At 44.3% G+C, this 18,094-nt stretch overlaps 1 protein-coding gene across 2 annotated transcripts in view; it reads left to right on the top strand.

Moving 5' to 3' along the window:
• cntnap5b (contactin associated protein family member 5b) overlaps positions 1 to 17,567 on the top strand; it is a 26,902-nt gene extending 9,335 nt beyond the window's left edge. For both annotated transcript variants that reach the window (XM_083551167.1, XM_083551168.1), the window contains exons 3-22: positions 610 to 813; positions 1,810 to 1,994; positions 2,192 to 2,335; positions 3,223 to 3,514; positions 3,587 to 3,730; positions 3,932 to 4,103; positions 8,944 to 9,050; positions 9,183 to 9,302; positions 9,397 to 9,597; positions 9,757 to 9,913; positions 10,098 to 10,225; positions 10,532 to 10,702; positions 11,172 to 11,390; positions 11,521 to 11,760; positions 14,680 to 14,904; positions 15,579 to 15,712; positions 15,801 to 15,888; positions 15,967 to 16,170; positions 16,364 to 16,438; positions 16,607 to 17,567. In XM_083551167.1, the coding sequence (XP_083407293.1) occupies positions 610 to 813; positions 1,810 to 1,994; positions 2,192 to 2,335; positions 3,223 to 3,514; positions 3,587 to 3,730; positions 3,932 to 4,103; positions 8,944 to 9,050; positions 9,183 to 9,302; positions 9,397 to 9,597; positions 9,757 to 9,913; positions 10,098 to 10,225; positions 10,532 to 10,702; positions 11,172 to 11,390; positions 11,521 to 11,760; positions 14,680 to 14,904; positions 15,579 to 15,712; positions 15,801 to 15,888; positions 15,967 to 16,170; positions 16,364 to 16,438; positions 16,607 to 16,764 (3,368 nt within the window). In that variant the 3' untranslated portion in view covers positions 16,765 to 17,567. The remainder of the gene's footprint in view (positions 1 to 609; positions 814 to 1,809; positions 1,995 to 2,191; positions 2,336 to 3,222; positions 3,515 to 3,586; positions 3,731 to 3,931; positions 4,104 to 8,943; positions 9,051 to 9,182; positions 9,303 to 9,396; positions 9,598 to 9,756; positions 9,914 to 10,097; positions 10,226 to 10,531; positions 10,703 to 11,171; positions 11,391 to 11,520; positions 11,761 to 14,679; positions 14,905 to 15,578; positions 15,713 to 15,800; positions 15,889 to 15,966; positions 16,171 to 16,363; positions 16,439 to 16,606) is intronic.
• Positions 17,568 to 18,094: the final 527 nt, after the last annotated feature.

Here is an 18,094-nt window from a genome sequence, read left to right as displayed (position 1 = left end):
GAGACAGTGCTGCTCTCTGGTTCTCTGTAAGGTTCTCTAAAGGGTTCTCTGTAAGGTTCTCTATATGGTTCTTTGTAAGGTTTTCTATAGGGTTCTCCATTAGGTTCTCTAAAGGGTTCTCTGTAAGGTTCCTTATAGAGTTCTCTCTCAGGTTTCTAATAGGGTTCTCTATAACCTTCTTAAGGTTCTTTAAATGGTTCTCTATTGTTTTCTCTCTCAGGCTCTGTACAGGGTTCTCTGTAGGGTTGTCCATATCATTGTCTATATGGTTCTCTATCAGATGCTATATAGTGTTCTCTATAGGGTTCTCTACCAAGCTTTTTATTCTGTTCTCCAAAGGGTTCTCTATCAAGCTCATTATAGTGTTTTCCATAGGTTTCTTTATCAAGCTCTATATTGTGTTCTTCATAGAGTTTTCTGTAGGGTTCTCTATCAGACGCTATATAGTGTTCTTCATAGGGTTCTCCAAAGTTCTGTACAGACCTGAAACCTGATCTGCAGTATGGATAGAGATTTATATTTTTAGTTTCTGATTACAAGAAACTTGTTGTTTAGATCAGATTCCTTCCTTAAGGAGGTAAAAAACTGGGCTTGTCTTTGGTTCCTCAGAGTCGGACGTGGCTGATTTCGACGGCAGAAGCGCACTGCTGTACCGCTTCAACCAGAAGTCCACGAGCACAGTGAAGGACGTGATCTCTCTGCAGTTTAAAAGCGTGAGATGGGACGGCGTGTTGGTCCACGGTGAGGGTCAGAGAGGAGATTACATCACGCTGGAGCTTCAGAGCGGACGTCTGACCTTACACGTCAACCTGGGTGAGAACCAAGAGCTCCAGAGTCTTGAGCTTCTCCTTCCACCATGTCCACTCCAAAGATCTCAAGCTCTTTTTAAACAGAACACTCTATTTACCAACATGAAACAGTCACTCGACTCAATTCACACACAAATACTTTAGATCTGATATTAGATTTAAAAATGAATAAATTAATTATTAATTTAATAAAAAATTACATTTAAATTTTATTCAAGTTTAATATTTAATAAAAATAATATTTAAATATGTACATTTTATACATATTATATTTTTTGTTTTCCTCATTCGCTTTCTGGCACTCGTTTTCTCGCTCTCATTCGCTCACTTATTCTTGCATTCGCTCTCGCGCACTCGTTCTCTCTCTCCCTCTCTCTCTCTCTCTCTCTCTCTCTCTCTCGTTTTTTCCCACTCATTGTCCCGCATTCGTTCTCTTGCTCTCGTTCTCTCGCTCCTCCCCCAGCAGCTGTGAAACCTCTCATTTTATGCTCTTCAAACCTTTTAACACACCTCCATCACACTTTAACAGCAGAGGTCACACAAGGTCACGAGAACTCCACACACGCAGTCACGTATTACAGTACACCCTTACGCTCAACGCGCCTGAATCCTGCATTCTGATTGGTCAGAAAGAAGGTGTCGATTTATTTTCTATACCAGCAGCTGTCGAATGGTTACTACGGAAACGTTAGCAGTACAGGAAGATGAAGAGTTGGATGGGAAGCACTAGAAATCTGAGAGAGAGAGAGCGGACGCAATCCTGCTTGGAGTTTACTCTAGATGTTCCACTAGAAGTTGTGGAGATTTGTGTAATATCTCATTCAGCCACAAGGGTGTTAGTAAAGTGAGGTGACATCTTCCAACACATGGAAAGCAGATCTTCATGGAGCTAGCTTTGTGCATTGTCATGCTGGAACAGGTTTTGGGTTTCAGAGGTCGAGTGAAGGCCCGGAATGCAGTGTATGCTCTTCTTTACCGTTCTCTCTCTCTTTTTCCGTAGACGACGCTAAAGTTCACCCCAGTAGCTCCGAGGTCTCCGTGTCTCTGGGGAGTCTCCTGGACGATCAGCACTGGCATTCGGTTCTGATCGAGCGCTTCAACAAGCAGATCAACTTCACTGTGGACCGTACCACACGCCACCTGCGCTCCGGGGGAGCGGCCGACTCGCTCGAGATCGACTACGAAGTAAGCGTTTGGTTTGTTCGGATTTTGTCCCAATGTAGATAAGTTCGTTAGTTCTTCACACAAGACCTTGTGAGCTGCTAGCTATCTGTTAGCATGATTCAACAAAGTGCTGTAGGCTGGAATAAAGTGGGTGGAGCCAACAAAATCCTCGTGCATTCATGAACGTTTTGTTCGTGTCTTGTCTTGGTTTCACAAAGCTCAGCATCGGTGGCGTTCCTTTGCCTGGAAAACCGGGAACGTTCCTGCGCAAGAACTTCCAGGGCTGCATGGAGAACCTGTACTACAACGGCGTGAACATCATCGACCTGGCCAAGCGCAAGAAACCACAGATCTACAGCGTGGTAAGAGGTTTTACATGTGTAAAGGTTTTTCCGTTTCTGTTCTGCTCCCTGTGGAGGGGAAATCGCGCTCTGAACCCAGATCTCGCAATCCAGACGAGTGTTCGCAACATGGTGTCTGATAAGAGCCGCCTTTAATCTGATGTTGCAGGGACGGTGAGCCAGACTGCACTCAGACGCAGACGCGAGATCGTTTAGTTTCTCTCGCTACTCTTTTAGGGGTTTAAACTCCAATTAGAGAAAGGAGGTGAATCCGAGAGAGAGAACAGACGGATCATACAGAAATATTTTCCCACTCGGAGACGATCAAAACGCTCCCAGGAGAAAGCAGCGATTTCTGTTTTTCATTTTTTGGTCCCCGTTTGCTGTTATAATGAGCTCCACTCTTCTGGGGAGATGGTCCATTAGATTTTGTGAAGATTCATTCAGCCAGAAAGGCTTTATTCATCTCATTCTCTCCTTCTTTCACTCTCGTTCTCTCGCACTCGTTCTCTTATTCTCACATTCATTCGTGTTCAATAGGGTTGGAGCTCTATAGCAGGAGATCTTCCACATCTTCCAAACTGTGGAAACTGCTGTCACAGGTTTGCATCTCAAGGTTTTTTGGGGGTCTTTTGGTAGTTCAAGAGAAGTGTGACGACACCAAATAGATCAGAGTATGCAGAAGAGTTTAGATGCAGTTCTGGAACGTCTGAAGGCGCACAAACTTTTGCACCTCGCTCACACATACATACGTTTCACTGATATAAAAAAAAAAAAAAAAAAAAAAAAAGATTTTTATAGTACACTCTATAAGGAACACACTGTGTGTGTGTATGTGTGTGTGTATGTATGTGTGTGTGTGTGTGTGTGTGTGTGTGTGTGTGTGTGTGTGTGTGTGTGTGTTTCAGGGTAAAGTGACCTTTTCCTGCTCAGAGCCTCCCTCAGTCTCGGCGACGTTCCTGAGCTCCAGCAGCAGCTTCCTGCAGATTCCACTGGATGTGTTGGCGGAGACAGGGGCGGAGACAGGGGCGGAGACATCCGGGTGGAGCATGAGCTTCCAGTTCCGTACGTGGAACAGGGACGCCATGCTTATGTGGCTCGGACAGCAGGGGGCAGAGACGCTTGTGCTGATGCTAACTGACACACAGCTGAAGCTCACACACCAGCACTTAGCACTACAGAGCTCAGAGATCACCGTGGGTCAGTGGTGTGTGTGTGTGTGTGTGTGTGTGTGTGTGTGTGTGACAGATTGCTAACTGTGTCCTCGTGCAGGCCGCAGCCTGAGCGACGGACTCTGGCACGCTGTCTCACTTATGATTGACGCACTCCAGGCTTCTGTCTCCGTGGACGATGGGTCTCCGTCCAGCATCAGCCTCGGACATGAGATGCGACCCGGGACCACCGTCATGATCGGCGGTATGTGTGTGTGTGTGTGTGTGTGTGTGTGTGTGTGTGTATGTGCAGGAATCGCAACGCTCTTCAGCATGACATCACAGAGACTCATGCGTAAGGGCTCAGTTTTCCTGCCCAGTGGAAGCCCCGCCCCTTCCTTTATCTCTCATTACTAATGTCATGTGATTTGTATCATCTTTTAAATGACTTCCTGTTTCTCCTTAGGATGCCCAACATCAGCAGCCAATCAGGGCTGTCAGAACCCCACGCTGGCTTATCAGGGCTGCATGCGCGCCATCGTCCTTAACAACCGTCCTGTCGACTTGTACCGTGTGCAGCAAAGCCTTCTGGGTAATTACAGCGAGATCCAAATCGACACCTGTGGCATACAGGACAGGTAATGCTAGTGCTCAAACAAACAACCTCCTGTAACGCTAGATCACTTTCTGTAATATTATTTCACTTTCTGTTATGCTAGTTAACTACTAGTTCACTTACTGTAACACTAGTTTACTTCTTGTATTGCTATTTTACTTCCTGTAATGCTAGTTCACGTCCTGTAATCCTAGGTAGTTTTCTTTAGTGCTTGTTCACCAACAGTAATGCAAATTCTTCAACTGTAATGCTAGTTCACTTCTTGTATCGGTACTTTTCATTAGTACGCTAGCGTTAAAGTAAATGAACCAGTAGCAAACTAGCGTCAGAGTAAACGAGTCAGTAGTAAACTAGCATCAGAGTAAACGAGTCAGTAGTGAACTAGCGTCAGAGTAAACGAGTCAGTAGTGAACTAGCGTCAGAGTAAACGAGTCAGTAGTGAACTAGCGTCAGAGTAAACGTGTCAGTAGCAAACTAGCATCAGAGTAAACGAGTCAGTAGTGAACTAGCGTCAGAGTAAACGTGTCAGTAGCAAACTAGCATCAGAGTAAACGAGTCAGTAGTGAACTAGCGTCAGAGTAAACGAGTCAGTAGTAAACTAGCGTCAGGGTTAACGAGTCAGTAGTGAGCTAGCGTCAGAGTGAACGAGTCAGTAGTAAACTAGCATCAGAGTAAACGAGTCAGTAGTGAACTAGTGTCAGAGTAAACGAGTCAGTAGCGAACTAGCGTCAGAGTAAACGTGTCAGTAGCAAACTAGCATCAGAGTAAACGAGTCAGTAGCGAACTAGCGTCAGAGTAAACGAGTCAGTAGTAAACTAGCGTCAGAGTTAACGAGTCAGTAGTGAACTAGCGTCAGAGTAAACGAGTCAGTAGTAAACTAGCATCAGAGTAAACGAGTCAGTAGTGAACTAGCGTCAGAGTAAACGAGTCAGTAGTGAACTAGCGTCAGAGTAAACGAGTCAGTAGTGAACTAGCGTCAGAGTAAACGAGTCAGTAGTGAACTAGCGTCAGAGTAAACGAGTCAGTAGTGAACTAGCGTCAGAGTAAACGAGTCAGTAGTGAACTAGCGTCAGAGTAAACGATTCAGTAGTGAACTAGCGTCAGAGTAAACGAGTCAGTAGTGAGCTAGCGTCAGAGTAAACGAGTCAGTAGTGAACTAGCGTCAGAGTAAACGAGTCAGTAGTGAACTAGTGTCAGAGTAAACGAGTCAGTAGTGAACTAGCGTCAGAGTAAACGAGTCAGTAGTGAACTAGCGTCAGAGTAAACGAGTCAGTAGTGAACTAGTGTCAGAGTAAACGAGTCAGTAGTACACTAGCGCAGGAATAGAACACTGCCTGAACCATGTGATTTGGATGGATTGTGCGTTGTTGAATCTGTAGTTCATGATTATCTTTCGTGTCGTTCTAAAGGATTTGTAAGCGTAGCAGCACAACTGGTGCATACTAAACACAGATGACTGGCCCATCGTGCGTGTGTGTGTGTGTGTGTGTGTGTGTGTGTGTGTGTGAGTGTGTGTGTGTGTGTGTGTGTGTGTGTTTTTGTAGAGGAGTGTGTGAGGTTCAGGGCCGAGGCCACAGCCTTCACGCCTCTGAGAGACTGGAGTAGATGATTAGCCAGGGAGAGTGGAGATTACAGGCATTGTTTGGAGAAATAGCACTCCGCTAAGTGCTACTTACTCTTACTTATGCGTGTGTGTGTGTGTGTGTGTGTGTGTGTGTGTGTGTGTGTGTGTGTGTGTGTCGTCGTGCACTCCCTCATGCAGCAAACAGCAGCAAACTGATTGGAAAGGATGGAGACTATCACTTCATCACGAACAGAGAGAGAAGGAGGGGCAACAATGCAGAGAGAAAGGATAGATAGATAGATAGATAGATAGATAGATAGATAGATAGATAGATAGATAGATAGATAGATAGATAGATAGATAGATAGATAGATAGATAGATAGATAGATAGATAGATAGATAGATAGCATGTTGTTAGCATGTTGACTATAACGCTAGTGTTTGTGTTACTTTTGTGTTACTAGCATTGGAGGCAGACTGAGGGAGGTAAAGGAAGATAAACACAGAGTCAGCAGGAAAGAGAATGAAGTGGAGAAGGAGAGACAAATGGAGAGAAATGGAGTGGATAGAAAATCGAGCAGAGAGTGAGAGGAAGAAGGAAAGAGACTGAGAGTAAACTCTGTCCGTTTTTGTCCTAATGGACGGCTCCAGTGCCCACGCTCATTTATCACTCAGGCTAATTCTCCTGCCCTGCACAGGGGCGAACCCCCACTGGCCCGGCGGCCATGTTGCCCTGCGCTGGGCTCCTGCCACTGTTTAAAATGATGAAGTGTTATTTTAGGATTGAATGTACTGTACTCTACTTGGTACATGTGCGACCTTCTGACCTTGTCAAACAATATTTAAAATCCTGCCACTGCACAGTGTCATGATCGAGCACCTACTGCTGACCGATAAGAAATCCCTAAAAGGCTGCCGTCCTCCTCCTGTACCTCTGTCCTCTACTTTACAAACTGCATTTTACAAATTCCACACTAGCTAACAAAGCTAGCAATATAGTAACCACACTTATACACACACAAGCACCATTACTTCTTTTAACTATCGTAATTAACATTGGACTGATGACTTAGCATAGACCAGCTGTTTCTTGTGTGCTAGCAGGAAATATTAAAACATATTTAAAGAAGTATTGAATATTTAATGATGCCGGAATGCTAAATGAATGTTTGGTTCATTCATGCAACCTGAGCTACTTAGATTTTTATCTCCACTGGATATATTACCTACCACCATCAAAGAACATTGATTACAGAATGAAACTTCCTTCCACTTCCTTCTGTGCATTATTGATGAAGAGCTAACATGGATTAGCCTAACATAGCTTAGCTTAGATAGGCTTCTTTTTCTTGCCCAGCTAGAGTGTTTTGGCTCAGTCAGGTGGATCAATGGTGTCTTGGCTAACACCCAATGGACTCGGATTCCTCGGACTCCGGCCCGTGTGTGTGTTTTTTATGAATGTTGTTTGTTCAGAGATATTTATTGATTTATCAAGAGAGGACCTGCAATACTGAAAGGGTCTTGGGGACAGAGCTAAAGGTCATTCATAATCCATATAAACTCTATGATCAAGATCTAAGGTGAGAAGATCTGAGGAGATCTAAGGGGAAAGAACAAAAAGACTCCCTTGAAAGTTAAAGTAAGGCTTCCCTGCCTAGAATAGGATTACTAGGGCTCAAAAAATCTGAAACAGAAATGTGGAGTCCCCACTGTGCGGGTTCACCCCTTGAGTTCACCAATTGCAGATGGAATTAATGGACCTTGATGAAGGTGCAAATATCACTTTGCACACTTGGCGTATTGCTATTGTAGTCATCTCCTTTCACTGTCTGGGGCTCAATGGTTATTATTCTAATATCAAATTTAGTAAGACAGTGTGTAAGATTGAAGGATATGAACTTGACACAAGACTTTACAAAGACTCATAGCACATGATTTGGTACCCGACATCCTGATTTGTGGAGTTGCTAGCCTTCTTTGGAGCTCACAGAAGAGTAGGATACACACAACACAGAGTTTTCCTCATGGACAAGATGGTTCACTTTAACAGAAAGAACTTGTCTGATTGCTGTTATATGGAAAATAGTTTGGGTATTTATCCATCTTAGAGAATCTATTGAGCAATCATGTACCTTCTACTGGCTTAATAGTGATGCTTGAAAAATTCAGTGCTCATGTTCGAAGGAACGTTGGGACATAGGTAACTTTGAGTGCCTTGGGCTACATGTCAGTTATGGTACCTTACACCACAGGTCCCTTAGAGTACATTGGGCTACAGGTCAGATAACTTGGGTTCAGTGTTCAGTCAGGGTACTTAGGTCCAATGTATGGCAGTTTACCCTGAGCCACAGTTAGGTTGGTTTACCTTTAGCCACAGGTCAGTAAGGCCTGTCAGATTTAAAAGCCACAGTTAGTTTAGTTTAAAAGAGATTTATGGCATTTGGCAGATGCCCTTATCCAGAGTGACTTACAACTGAGCAGGGGAGGGTTAAGGGCCTTGATCTTGTGCCATATGTCCCTTAGAGTACTTTGGGCTACAGGTCAGTCAGGGTAAATTGTGTCACTGGTCACTTAGAGAACCTTGGGCTACAAGTCAGAAGACTTTTGGTCATTGGTCAGTCAGGATACTTCAGGCCCCATGTCTGGCAGCATACCTTGGGCCATAGTTAGGTCAGTGTACCTTTTGCCACAATTAGGTCAGTGTACATTGGGTCACAGGTCAGGCAGGGTACCTTGGCCCATAAGTCTGTCAGATTTGAGGCTTTAGTTTAGGTAAAAAGCGATAACCATCATACAAATAGGATTTGTCATGCAGGACAGTGGTCATATGTTTCTGGTAAATGCAGGAGAACCTTCTCTGTTTCCTTGGGAGAATATATCAGATTCTGTAGTAGGAGCTAATCTTAGAGTCTGTATGGACCTCAAATCCTTAATCATTGTGGCAGCTAGTGGACACTGTAGCAGAAAGTGCAATGGCACCAATTATGCTGAAATGTCTAAGACTCCAATACATGGTGGTGAAGGAAGCTGACAAGTTGATGAAGGCAGGTTTTATAAGGCCTGAAGCAGTAGCTGCTGCAGCAAGGGAGGGGTTTAAAAAATCCACGGAATAAGATTTACCAAGGGGAGATAAAGATTTTGCAAGAGATAATGTAAAGCCACTGCAGAGTCAGGGTGACCTCTCCAGGGATGATACTGAGCGATGGAATGAGTGATCTGAGGATCTTCTTTAAAAATCTTTAATTGTGTAATAATGAGTTTTGTATTTCACACAGTATCGATGTGTGTTTGCTGCAGGTGTCTGCCCAATTACTGTGAGCATGGTGGTAAATGTTCTCAATCCTGGAGCTCCTTCAGCTGTGACTGCTCTGGTACAGGATACACTGGAGCGACATGCCACAACTGTGAGTTACTGTAATATACACATTTCACTACAGAATAATACAGTTACATCAGTGCAGAGTGTTTATTTCTAAATTGACAGGGGCAACACCACCAGTTGTGATCCGATTCCACTTGTGTTTGTGTTGTTTCAGCTATCTTCGAAATGTCTTGTGAAGCACACAGAGTGGCAGGAAGCTCCTCCGGATTTTTCTCCATCGACCCGGACGGCAGTGGACCGCTCACGCACACCGTCGTTTTTTGCAACATGAGTGGTGAGTACACACACACACACACACACACACAAAAGCACACACATACACAACAGATATAATCTTGACCCTTGATGGATTGACTGTGTGTGTTCAGAGGAGAAGGTGTGGATGGTAATTGGTCATAACAGCTCAAAGCCAGTGAGCATCCAGGGTTCAAGTTTTCAGAAGCCACACGTCATGAAACTGAACTATAGCGCATCACTGCAGCAGCTCACAACCCTGCTCGACCGAGCACAACACTGCCAACAGGAAGTGATGTACCGCTGCAGGAAGTCCCGCCTCTTCAACACCTGGGGTAAACCGTAGTAGTCTCATGGTTCACTGGTCATATTCAGTTACACCGCATAATGGGAGTGAAAAAGGATGACAGGAACTGGGGACTGGAAAACAGTACTAATAAGATACTGGAATATTTGAAGGTCACTGAAGTACCTGTTGTGCTGTGTTACCTCAGATGGCACTCCGTTATCGTGGTGGAAGGACAGAGCAGGAGAAAAACGGACTTACTGGGCGGGGTTACTGCCCGGAGTTCAGCAATGTTCCTGCAGTTTGGCTGAAAACTGCATTGATATGAATCACTTCTGCAACTGCGACGCAGACCGGAGCTCTTGGTGCGATTCTATCAATTCATTTATTAACTCAAGCTAGCCACAAAGTCACAAAATGCTGTCTAAAGTCATATTACTCTAGCTAGCTATTAATCCAGTCCTCAATGATCTTGCCGTTAATCCATAATAAGATATTATAATTAGGAATTCAGCTTTGATCGACATCGACAAAGTGTGTTGTTTTCAGGGAAAACGATACAGGAATGCTGTCCTACAAAGAACATCTTCCCGTCACTGAGATGGTGGTTGGAGACACGAACCGAAGTGGCTCAGAAGCCGTTTACCAAGTCGGATCTCTACAGTGCCGTGGAGACAGTGAGACACTTCTGTAGTGATAAATATCAAATAAATACAAAATAAATCTAGCTAAGGGGCCAAGCACCAAATTTATCATTATCAATAAATGTTATCATCATTGGGTTAAATTTGTTGCTAGATTGGAAGCACTTTCATAGACATAGCTTTGGTGCTTTTCTGAAAACAGCCAGTTCAGCACGCCCTCTGGTGTCAATTCTTGCCTCATTTGTTTTTCCACCATCTTTTTTAAAAACTGTTTTCTGTACTTCAGTTGGAATACACAACATGTTCAGAGTAACCCTTACAGCTTTACTTTATTTGTAGGGTTTTTGTGGAACGCCGTGTCTTTCTATCAGGAGTCGTCATCCTTGCACTTCCCCACGCTGCAGGCTGAGCTCAGCGTCGACATCTCCTTTCACTTCAAGACCACAGCACCTTCTGGAGTCTTCCTGGAGAACTTGGGAGTCCGTGATTTCATCCGGCTGGAGCTGAGTGGTAGGAGCACATTGATAAAGACAATATAAAGGTTTATTAGCGTCTTCTTGTGTGGTGCTTTATCATCCAGTGCAGATCTTTTTACTTTAGCAATCCAGCACACTGATACTTCATCTTCCTGACAGAACAACTATTTCCACTGCATGCAAGTGTCATTAATAACACAGAACACAACTGGCGCTTAATTTTAGATAGTTAGATGATAGTATATTGATGAATGATGGGATATGAGCCAAGATCTCCTGAAATGATAACATTTTCCAGAACATTCCCCTCCATCCATATTGTTCCTAATGTTCGACATTGGAATTCTATTTTATAACAAATTTGGTGTTTAAAAGTATAAAAAGTCTCGAGTCTTGAGGTCAAGTTTGGCTAGATCGTTAGAGGAGTGTGGAGTTGGAATAACAAAAATTTCCCAAGTTGGAACAACACCAACTGTTTCTTGTTTTTGGCCTCGCCCTCTCAGCCTCATCAACAGTGATGTTCTCGTTCAATGTTGGAAACGGTCCTCTGGTCCTGACAGTGAAGTCTCACGTCCCTCTGAATGACAAGCAGTGGCACCACGTCCGAGCCGAGCGCAACGTGAAAGAGGCGTCGTTACAGGTGGACCAGCTCCCTTTGCGCTTCTTGGAAGCTCCGCCTGACAGCCACGCCCGTCTGCAGCTCAACGGACAGCTGTTTATTGGTAGGACATGCATTTTTTTAGACAAGAAGTCAAACTTATTTTTTTATAAAGGGGACACCAGACCACACCTTTTTGTGATGCAAAACTTCTGTCCTGAATTATTCACATATGGTCCTGTTACCCCCGACAGGAGGAACTGCCTCAAGGCAGAAGGGGTTTCTGGGATGCATCCGAGCACTGACTGTCAACGGTGTGACTCTTGACCTGGAGGAACGCGCCAAAATGACCCCGGGGGTAAGCGGAGGGTGTCCAGGTCACTGCACCGGCAACACCCGTCTGTGCCACAACCGGGGGCGGTGCATCGAGCGGAACAGCGGATACGTGTGTGACTGTACACTCTCGGCCTACGGAGGAACTCACTGTCAGACCGGTGAGACACCACACACCGGTTGCTCTCATGTTAATGACCTTTGGAACTGCTTCTTGTTCATTATATATGTTTACTAGAAAGTAAAGAAAGAAAGGTGATTTATACATGTCATGTACTTTTACAGCACATTTAAATTCTTTCTTCGCATATACCAAAGATGTTTAAAGACCGGGGTCAGAGCACAGGGTCAGTCATGAAATAGAACCGTTGGAGCACAGAGGGTTAAGGGTCCTGCTCGAGGGGCCCAAAGTGGCAGCATGGTAATACCTAATGCCACTATATAGGGGACGAGACCTAATGCCACTACGTAGGGTTTCAGACCTAATGCCACTACTTAGAGTAGGACCTAATGCCTCCATGTAGGGTATGAGACTAAAATCCACTACGTAGGGTACGACCTAATGCCACTACGTAGTGTTTGAGATCTAATGCCACTACGTAGGGTTTGAGACCTAATGCCACTACGTACAGTTGGAAACTTAATGCCACTACGTAGGGTTTGAGACCTAATGCCACTACGTAGGGTTTGAGACCTAATGCCACTACGTAGGGTTTGAGACCTAACGCCACTACGTAGGGTTTGAGACCTAATGCCACTACGTAGGGTTTGAGACCTAATGCTACTACGTAGGGCTTGAGACCTAATGCCACTACGTAGTGTTTAAAACCTAATGCCACTAGGTAGAGTTTGAAACCTAATGCCACTACGTAGGGTTTGAGACCTAACGCCACTACGTAGGGTTTGAGACCTAATGCCACTACGTAGGGTTTGAGACCTAATGCTACTACGTAGGGCTTGAGACCTAATGCCACTACGTAGTGTTTAAAACCTAATGCCACTAGGTAGAGTTTGAAACCTAATGCCACTACGTAGGGTTTGAGCCCTTATGCCACTACGTAGTGTTTGAGACCTAATGCCACTACGTAGAGTTTGAAACCTAATGCCACTACGTAGGGTTTGAGACCTAATGCCACTACGTAGTGTTTGAGACCTGATGCCACTACGTAGAGTTTGAAACCTAATGCCACTACGTAGGGTTTGAGACCTAATGCCACTACGTAGTGTTTGAGACCTTATGCCACTATGTTGTGTTTGAGACCTAATGCCACTACGTAGAGTTTGAAACCTAATGCCACTACGTAGTGTTTGAGACCTAATGCCACTACTTAGAGTTTGAGACCTAATGCCACTACTTAGAGTTTGAGACCTAATGCCACTACGTAGAGTTTGAGACCTAATGCCACTATGTAGAGCAGAACCTAATGTTATTATGAAGTGTACGAGACCTAATGACACTACGTAGGGTATGAGACCTGATGCCACTATGTAGGGTACAATCTATTTCCAGGGCACAGGGATAGTTATTGTAAAAGAATTTGCGCCCTGCTACTAATCTACAGTCAGTAGTTACCCAGTATTGTGACATGACATGACGTGACTTGATGTGAGACAGGACGTGGGTGATTAAAGCTTCGAGTTTTGAGTCACATCGGCTGTGCTTTACATTCCTAAATGAAAACATCAAATACTCATATAAAAGCCTTCATGAAATGTGTCTTAATGTATAGAACACGTCCCTCTCACATCTCTCTCATATCTGTGTGTGTGTGTGTGTGTGTGTGTGTGTGTGTGTTGAGCGTACAATTATTCACAATAACTCAAAGTGTGACAAGCGACATGAAGTAGGCTGTAAAAGTGTGATCAACGTGCTGGAGGAGAACCGATGAAAAAATTACTGGCCTGTCATTTATCTCTCTGTTTCTTTTTGTTTCTCTCTCTCTCTCTCTCTTTCTCTCGCACTCCCTTCGGTTACTTCTTTCTCTTTAATGAGGTGTCTGTTAGCGTTATCCGTCAGCGGCGGGAGAGTTTCCCGCAGCAGGTCGCGCCCCAGCTTGTCTTGACGGAGTCTTGCTGTCCATCGCGCTGCTTTCCCGCCGCTCTCAGAGTGAATTCGGTGCTATATCGGGTCGCTGCGCTAGTCACCCCCCCCCCTAATTATTTCTTCTCTTCTTTATGTTCCTTTCTTTCTTCCTCCTGAGGGCAGGGGGATTTTTTTCCTCACTTTTTGTGCCTTTTTATTTATTTATTTTTTTTACAGTTTCTCTGGATGTAATGAGCGAACAAACCCATCCATGTGTGAAGCAGCTCGGCGGCTCAGTCCTCAGCCTGCTAATAATTTAGCATACATTTAAACTTCTGTCTCTGCGGCTTTATACACCGCCACTTTACTTTCCCTTTCATTAGCAGCCTGATGGCAGGAAGTGAAGCAAAAAAAAAAAAGGAAAAACTAAACGATTTCACAAAATTGAACTGGTGTGAACTCTCTCAGGTTCTTTCTCTAAGGTCCCCCCTCAGGTTCTCTCTCGGATTCACTCTCTCAGGTTCTCTCTCATGTTCTACCTCAGGTTATATCTTGGATTTTTAGTTGGGTTCTCTCCCTTTTTTTTTTCACTCAGGTTCTATCTCTCATGTTCTCTTTCTTGGATTCTCTCTCATTACATTCTCTTTCTGAGGTTCTCGCTCATGTGCTCGGTCTTGGATTCTGTCTCATGTTCTCTTTTTAAGGTTCTCTCTGATGTCTCTGAGGTTTAATCTCTCGAAGGTTCTCTCTGGTTCTCTCTCTCTCTAAGGTACTCATGATTCTGTCTCATAGTCTGTCTTTTGTTTTCTATCTCATGTTCTCTGATATTTTCTTTTAGGTTCTCTTTCTCTTGTTCTCTCATGTTTTTGCTCGGGTTTTTACTTGCAGGTGCTCTTTAAGGTTCTCTATGATGTTCTCTTTTGGGTTCTCTCTGATGTTCTTGCTCAGGTTTTCTATCTCGTGCACGCTCTCATGTTCTCACTCGAGTTAGTGTTGTTCGTGTGCCTTGTTCTACCCGACTCTTTTTTCACCTTCCCGCTCTTCTTATCATCTCTAGAAGTTTCCGTGTCCTTTGAGAGTGGCACGTCTGTGACCTACGCATTCCAGGAGCCGTTCTCGGTGATGCGTAACGCCAGCCGTCAATCGTCAGCCATCGTCGCTCAGAGCAGCAGGTCTCGGGAGAACGTAGCCTTTCGCTTCCTCACCACCAAAACTCCTGCCATGCTGATGACCGTCACCACGTACCAGCAGCAGTACATGGCCATCATCCTGGCTCATAATGGTACATATACTTACATGTTAACTATCCACTGGCTAACATGCTAACTACACTGCTTTATTCTTAGATTTGTTATATTTATTTATATAATTAGAGAGTATATATTTAAAATGACTGATGGTTCTACAAGGTAATAGAAGGTTGGTGGAGTTTAGTGAAGATGAGAGAAGATAGGTGGAGGTTAGTGAGAGTTTTAGAAGGTGAGTGGAAGTTAATTAAGTTTAAAAAATGTTTGTTGAAGATAAGTGAAGGTTACTGATAAATATAGAAGTTTGGAAAAGGTTATGGAACGTTATTGATCACACCACGTGCGTCACGTCTGCGATTTCATCCTGAACAGCAAGTCAGAACCAACAGCAAAAATGATATCAGTAATACCTTTGACGAGACCCACCCCCAAAAATGTCTAAACCTCTCGGCAACTCGTGCATGATGATCGTCGGAGAACAAGTTAGTTAGTCAGGTTAGTGAAGGTTACAGGGGTTTGATGGAAGTTAGTGAAGCGTGGTGAAAGTTAGAGATGTGTATAGAAGGTATTTGAAGGTTAGCTAAACATCAGCAGTCCTGTAGATGGATAGAGGGAGAGTTGTGTTGTGTTGTGAAGCAGATGTTATATTTAGTGGAATTGGAGCAGAGTTGGTGTGCTTTCTGACTTGTTTCTCTCGGGTGTCTCTCAGGGAGTTTGCAGATTTGGTATAAACTGAAGCAGGAGAAGGAGACGGATGTGTTCATGGCCACCCAGCACAGCCTGGCTAACGGGCAACTGCATCGAGTCCAGCTCCACCGAGAGGGCAGAGACATGTATGTCCAGGTACCAGTGCTGCCTTCGCTGTTGACACACATTATTGATGTTTAAGAAGGTTATGAATGCTTCCTTCATCCTCGTCCTCTCTCCTCAGGTGGATAAGGAAGTGAGTCAGAAGTTTGGCCTCTCCACCGACCGAGAGTTAAACATGATCCGCTCTCTGACACTCGGCAAAGTCACCAGTAGGAACACGCACACACCTAGAGCGATAATTTCAGGTTATTATGTCTGTTACTGCAGTGCATTTCTGTGGGCCTCAGGTCGAGTGGGCGTGGATGAGGAGGTGCTCCAGGCGGGATCGAGAGGTTTCATTGGCTGCCTCTCGTCGGTCCAGTTTAATCACCTCGCTCCTTTAAAGGCGGCCATTTTAAACCGAGGCAGCTCATTGGTCAGCGTGCTCGGGAATCTGGTGGAGTCCAACTGTGGAAAGCTGGCTGATAGATCCCACTCCCACTCACCGCCAGGTAACTGCACACCGGGACACCGGAGTGGGCGGGGCTTAGGTTTTATCTTGTGTAGTTGTATTGTTGCACTGAGGATAGTAAGATCTTTTAACTCCTGAGTGGATGTGGTTTAAAGACCATATAAAGGAATGTGGGCGTGGTTTTGAGAAGCAGTAGCACAGTAATATCAGTTGCTTTCTTTTCCTTCTGTCAGACCACATGGACGGAGAGAAGCGAGAAAGAGAACGTCTGGAAAACTCGGAGCCGAGTGACTCGGCCGTGATCGGAGGTGAACCCATAATCCTTTTACTTACTGTTTCTGTATCCCATCATCCTGTCACATCCTGTCTCTGAATTCCATCATTCTTTCACTTCCTGTCTCTGTATCCCATCATCCTGTCACTTCCTGTCTCTGTATCCCATCACCTTCTCACTTCCTGTCTTCCTGTGTGTGTAGGTTTGATATCAGCATTGCTGTTGGTCATGCTGTGCATCGTGGGGGCGATGATGCGCTTCCTGCTGCGTGTCCGACGTGAGCGTTCCCATCAGCCCAAACAGAAGGACCCGCGGGCTCAACCGGAGCTCAGGGACAGCCGAAAGGAGTTCTTCATATGACCCCTAAACGACCCCTTCAGCCAAGTAACCATAAATCCCAGATGTGGCGAGAGAGGACGGCAGCAGAGCCGCTAGCACCCTTGATCCTCGCTCCCTTCCTCCATGAGCTTGTTTTGTGCCCTCTATAACCTGACTTTGTGGAATGGGACACAAACGAGCGATGGAAAATGTAGCCGCTGTATCAAGAAAAACAGAACAGTATATGACCTTGAGGATGCAGATAATGCCCTTGAATGACTTTCCCTTCCTCTCTTCCATTCTATAGGGCTGTGTGAGTGGGACACAGCCGAGGGGATGGACGACCAACACCAATGCTAACTGGAGTACTTTATATACCTTTACCCTTATAGACTCTACAGCATGAGTGACCTCCGACCCCATTTAGGATGCGGCTCAAATCAGTGTTCAACACACACTGTGGGCCTGCAGTGGGGAATTATGGGTAATTAATTGCATTACTTTCACCTACTATGACAGGGACAACAAATAGGACTCACACTTCCTGTGTCCAGTCGAGCACATATGTGTTTTTCAATCAACACCTAAGACGGACTAGGTCTCACACACACACATACACACACACACACACACACACACACACACACACACACATACACACACACACACACACACACACATATTGTGTAAATGCAGAGTGAACAGTAGAAGTGTGGTTTTTGAAAGAGCTCAGGGGAATCTGTTGGCTGAAATCCGTAGCCGGTAAAAACACACTCCGCTCATTACAGAGAGCAATGAAGAAAAGTTTCAATCTGAAAAGTATTATTAAAGTTTCAAGAGAATATCAATAGGAGTTTTCATGTTTTCTATGAGAGAATTAATGAGTGTTAATGAGAGTGTAGGAAAAAGGATTAATGAGTGTTAATGAGTGTCTAGTAAAGAGTATTAATAGGAGTGATAATGGGTATTAATGAGAGTATTAATGAATGTTAATGAGAGTATTAATGAGAGTGTTAATGAGAGTGTTAATGAGAGTATTAATGAGAGTGTTAATGAGAGTGTTAATGAGAGTGTTAATTAGAGTGTTAATGAGAGTATTAATGGGAGTATTAATGAGAGTGTTAATGAGAGTGTTAATGAGTGTTCTGAGAGTATTAATGAATGTTAATGAGAGTATTAATGAGAGTGTTAATGAGAGTATTAATGAGAGTGTTAATGAGAGTGTTAATGAGAGTATTAATGAGAGTGTTAATGAGAGTGTTAATGAGTGTTCTGAGAGTATTAATGAATGTTAATGAGAGTATTAATGAGAGTGTTAATGAGTGTTATTGAGAGTATTAATGAGAGTGTTAATGAGAGTGTTAATGAGTGT

The sequence above is a fragment of the Silurus aristotelis genome, assembly GCF_946808225.1.
Source record: "Silurus aristotelis genome assembly, chromosome: 9".
NCBI classification, from domain to species: Eukaryota; Metazoa; Chordata; class Actinopteri; order Siluriformes; family Siluridae; genus Silurus; species Silurus aristotelis.
Note: the sequence above shows the minus strand (reverse complement) of the source record. Positions and strands in the feature narration are given on the sequence as shown.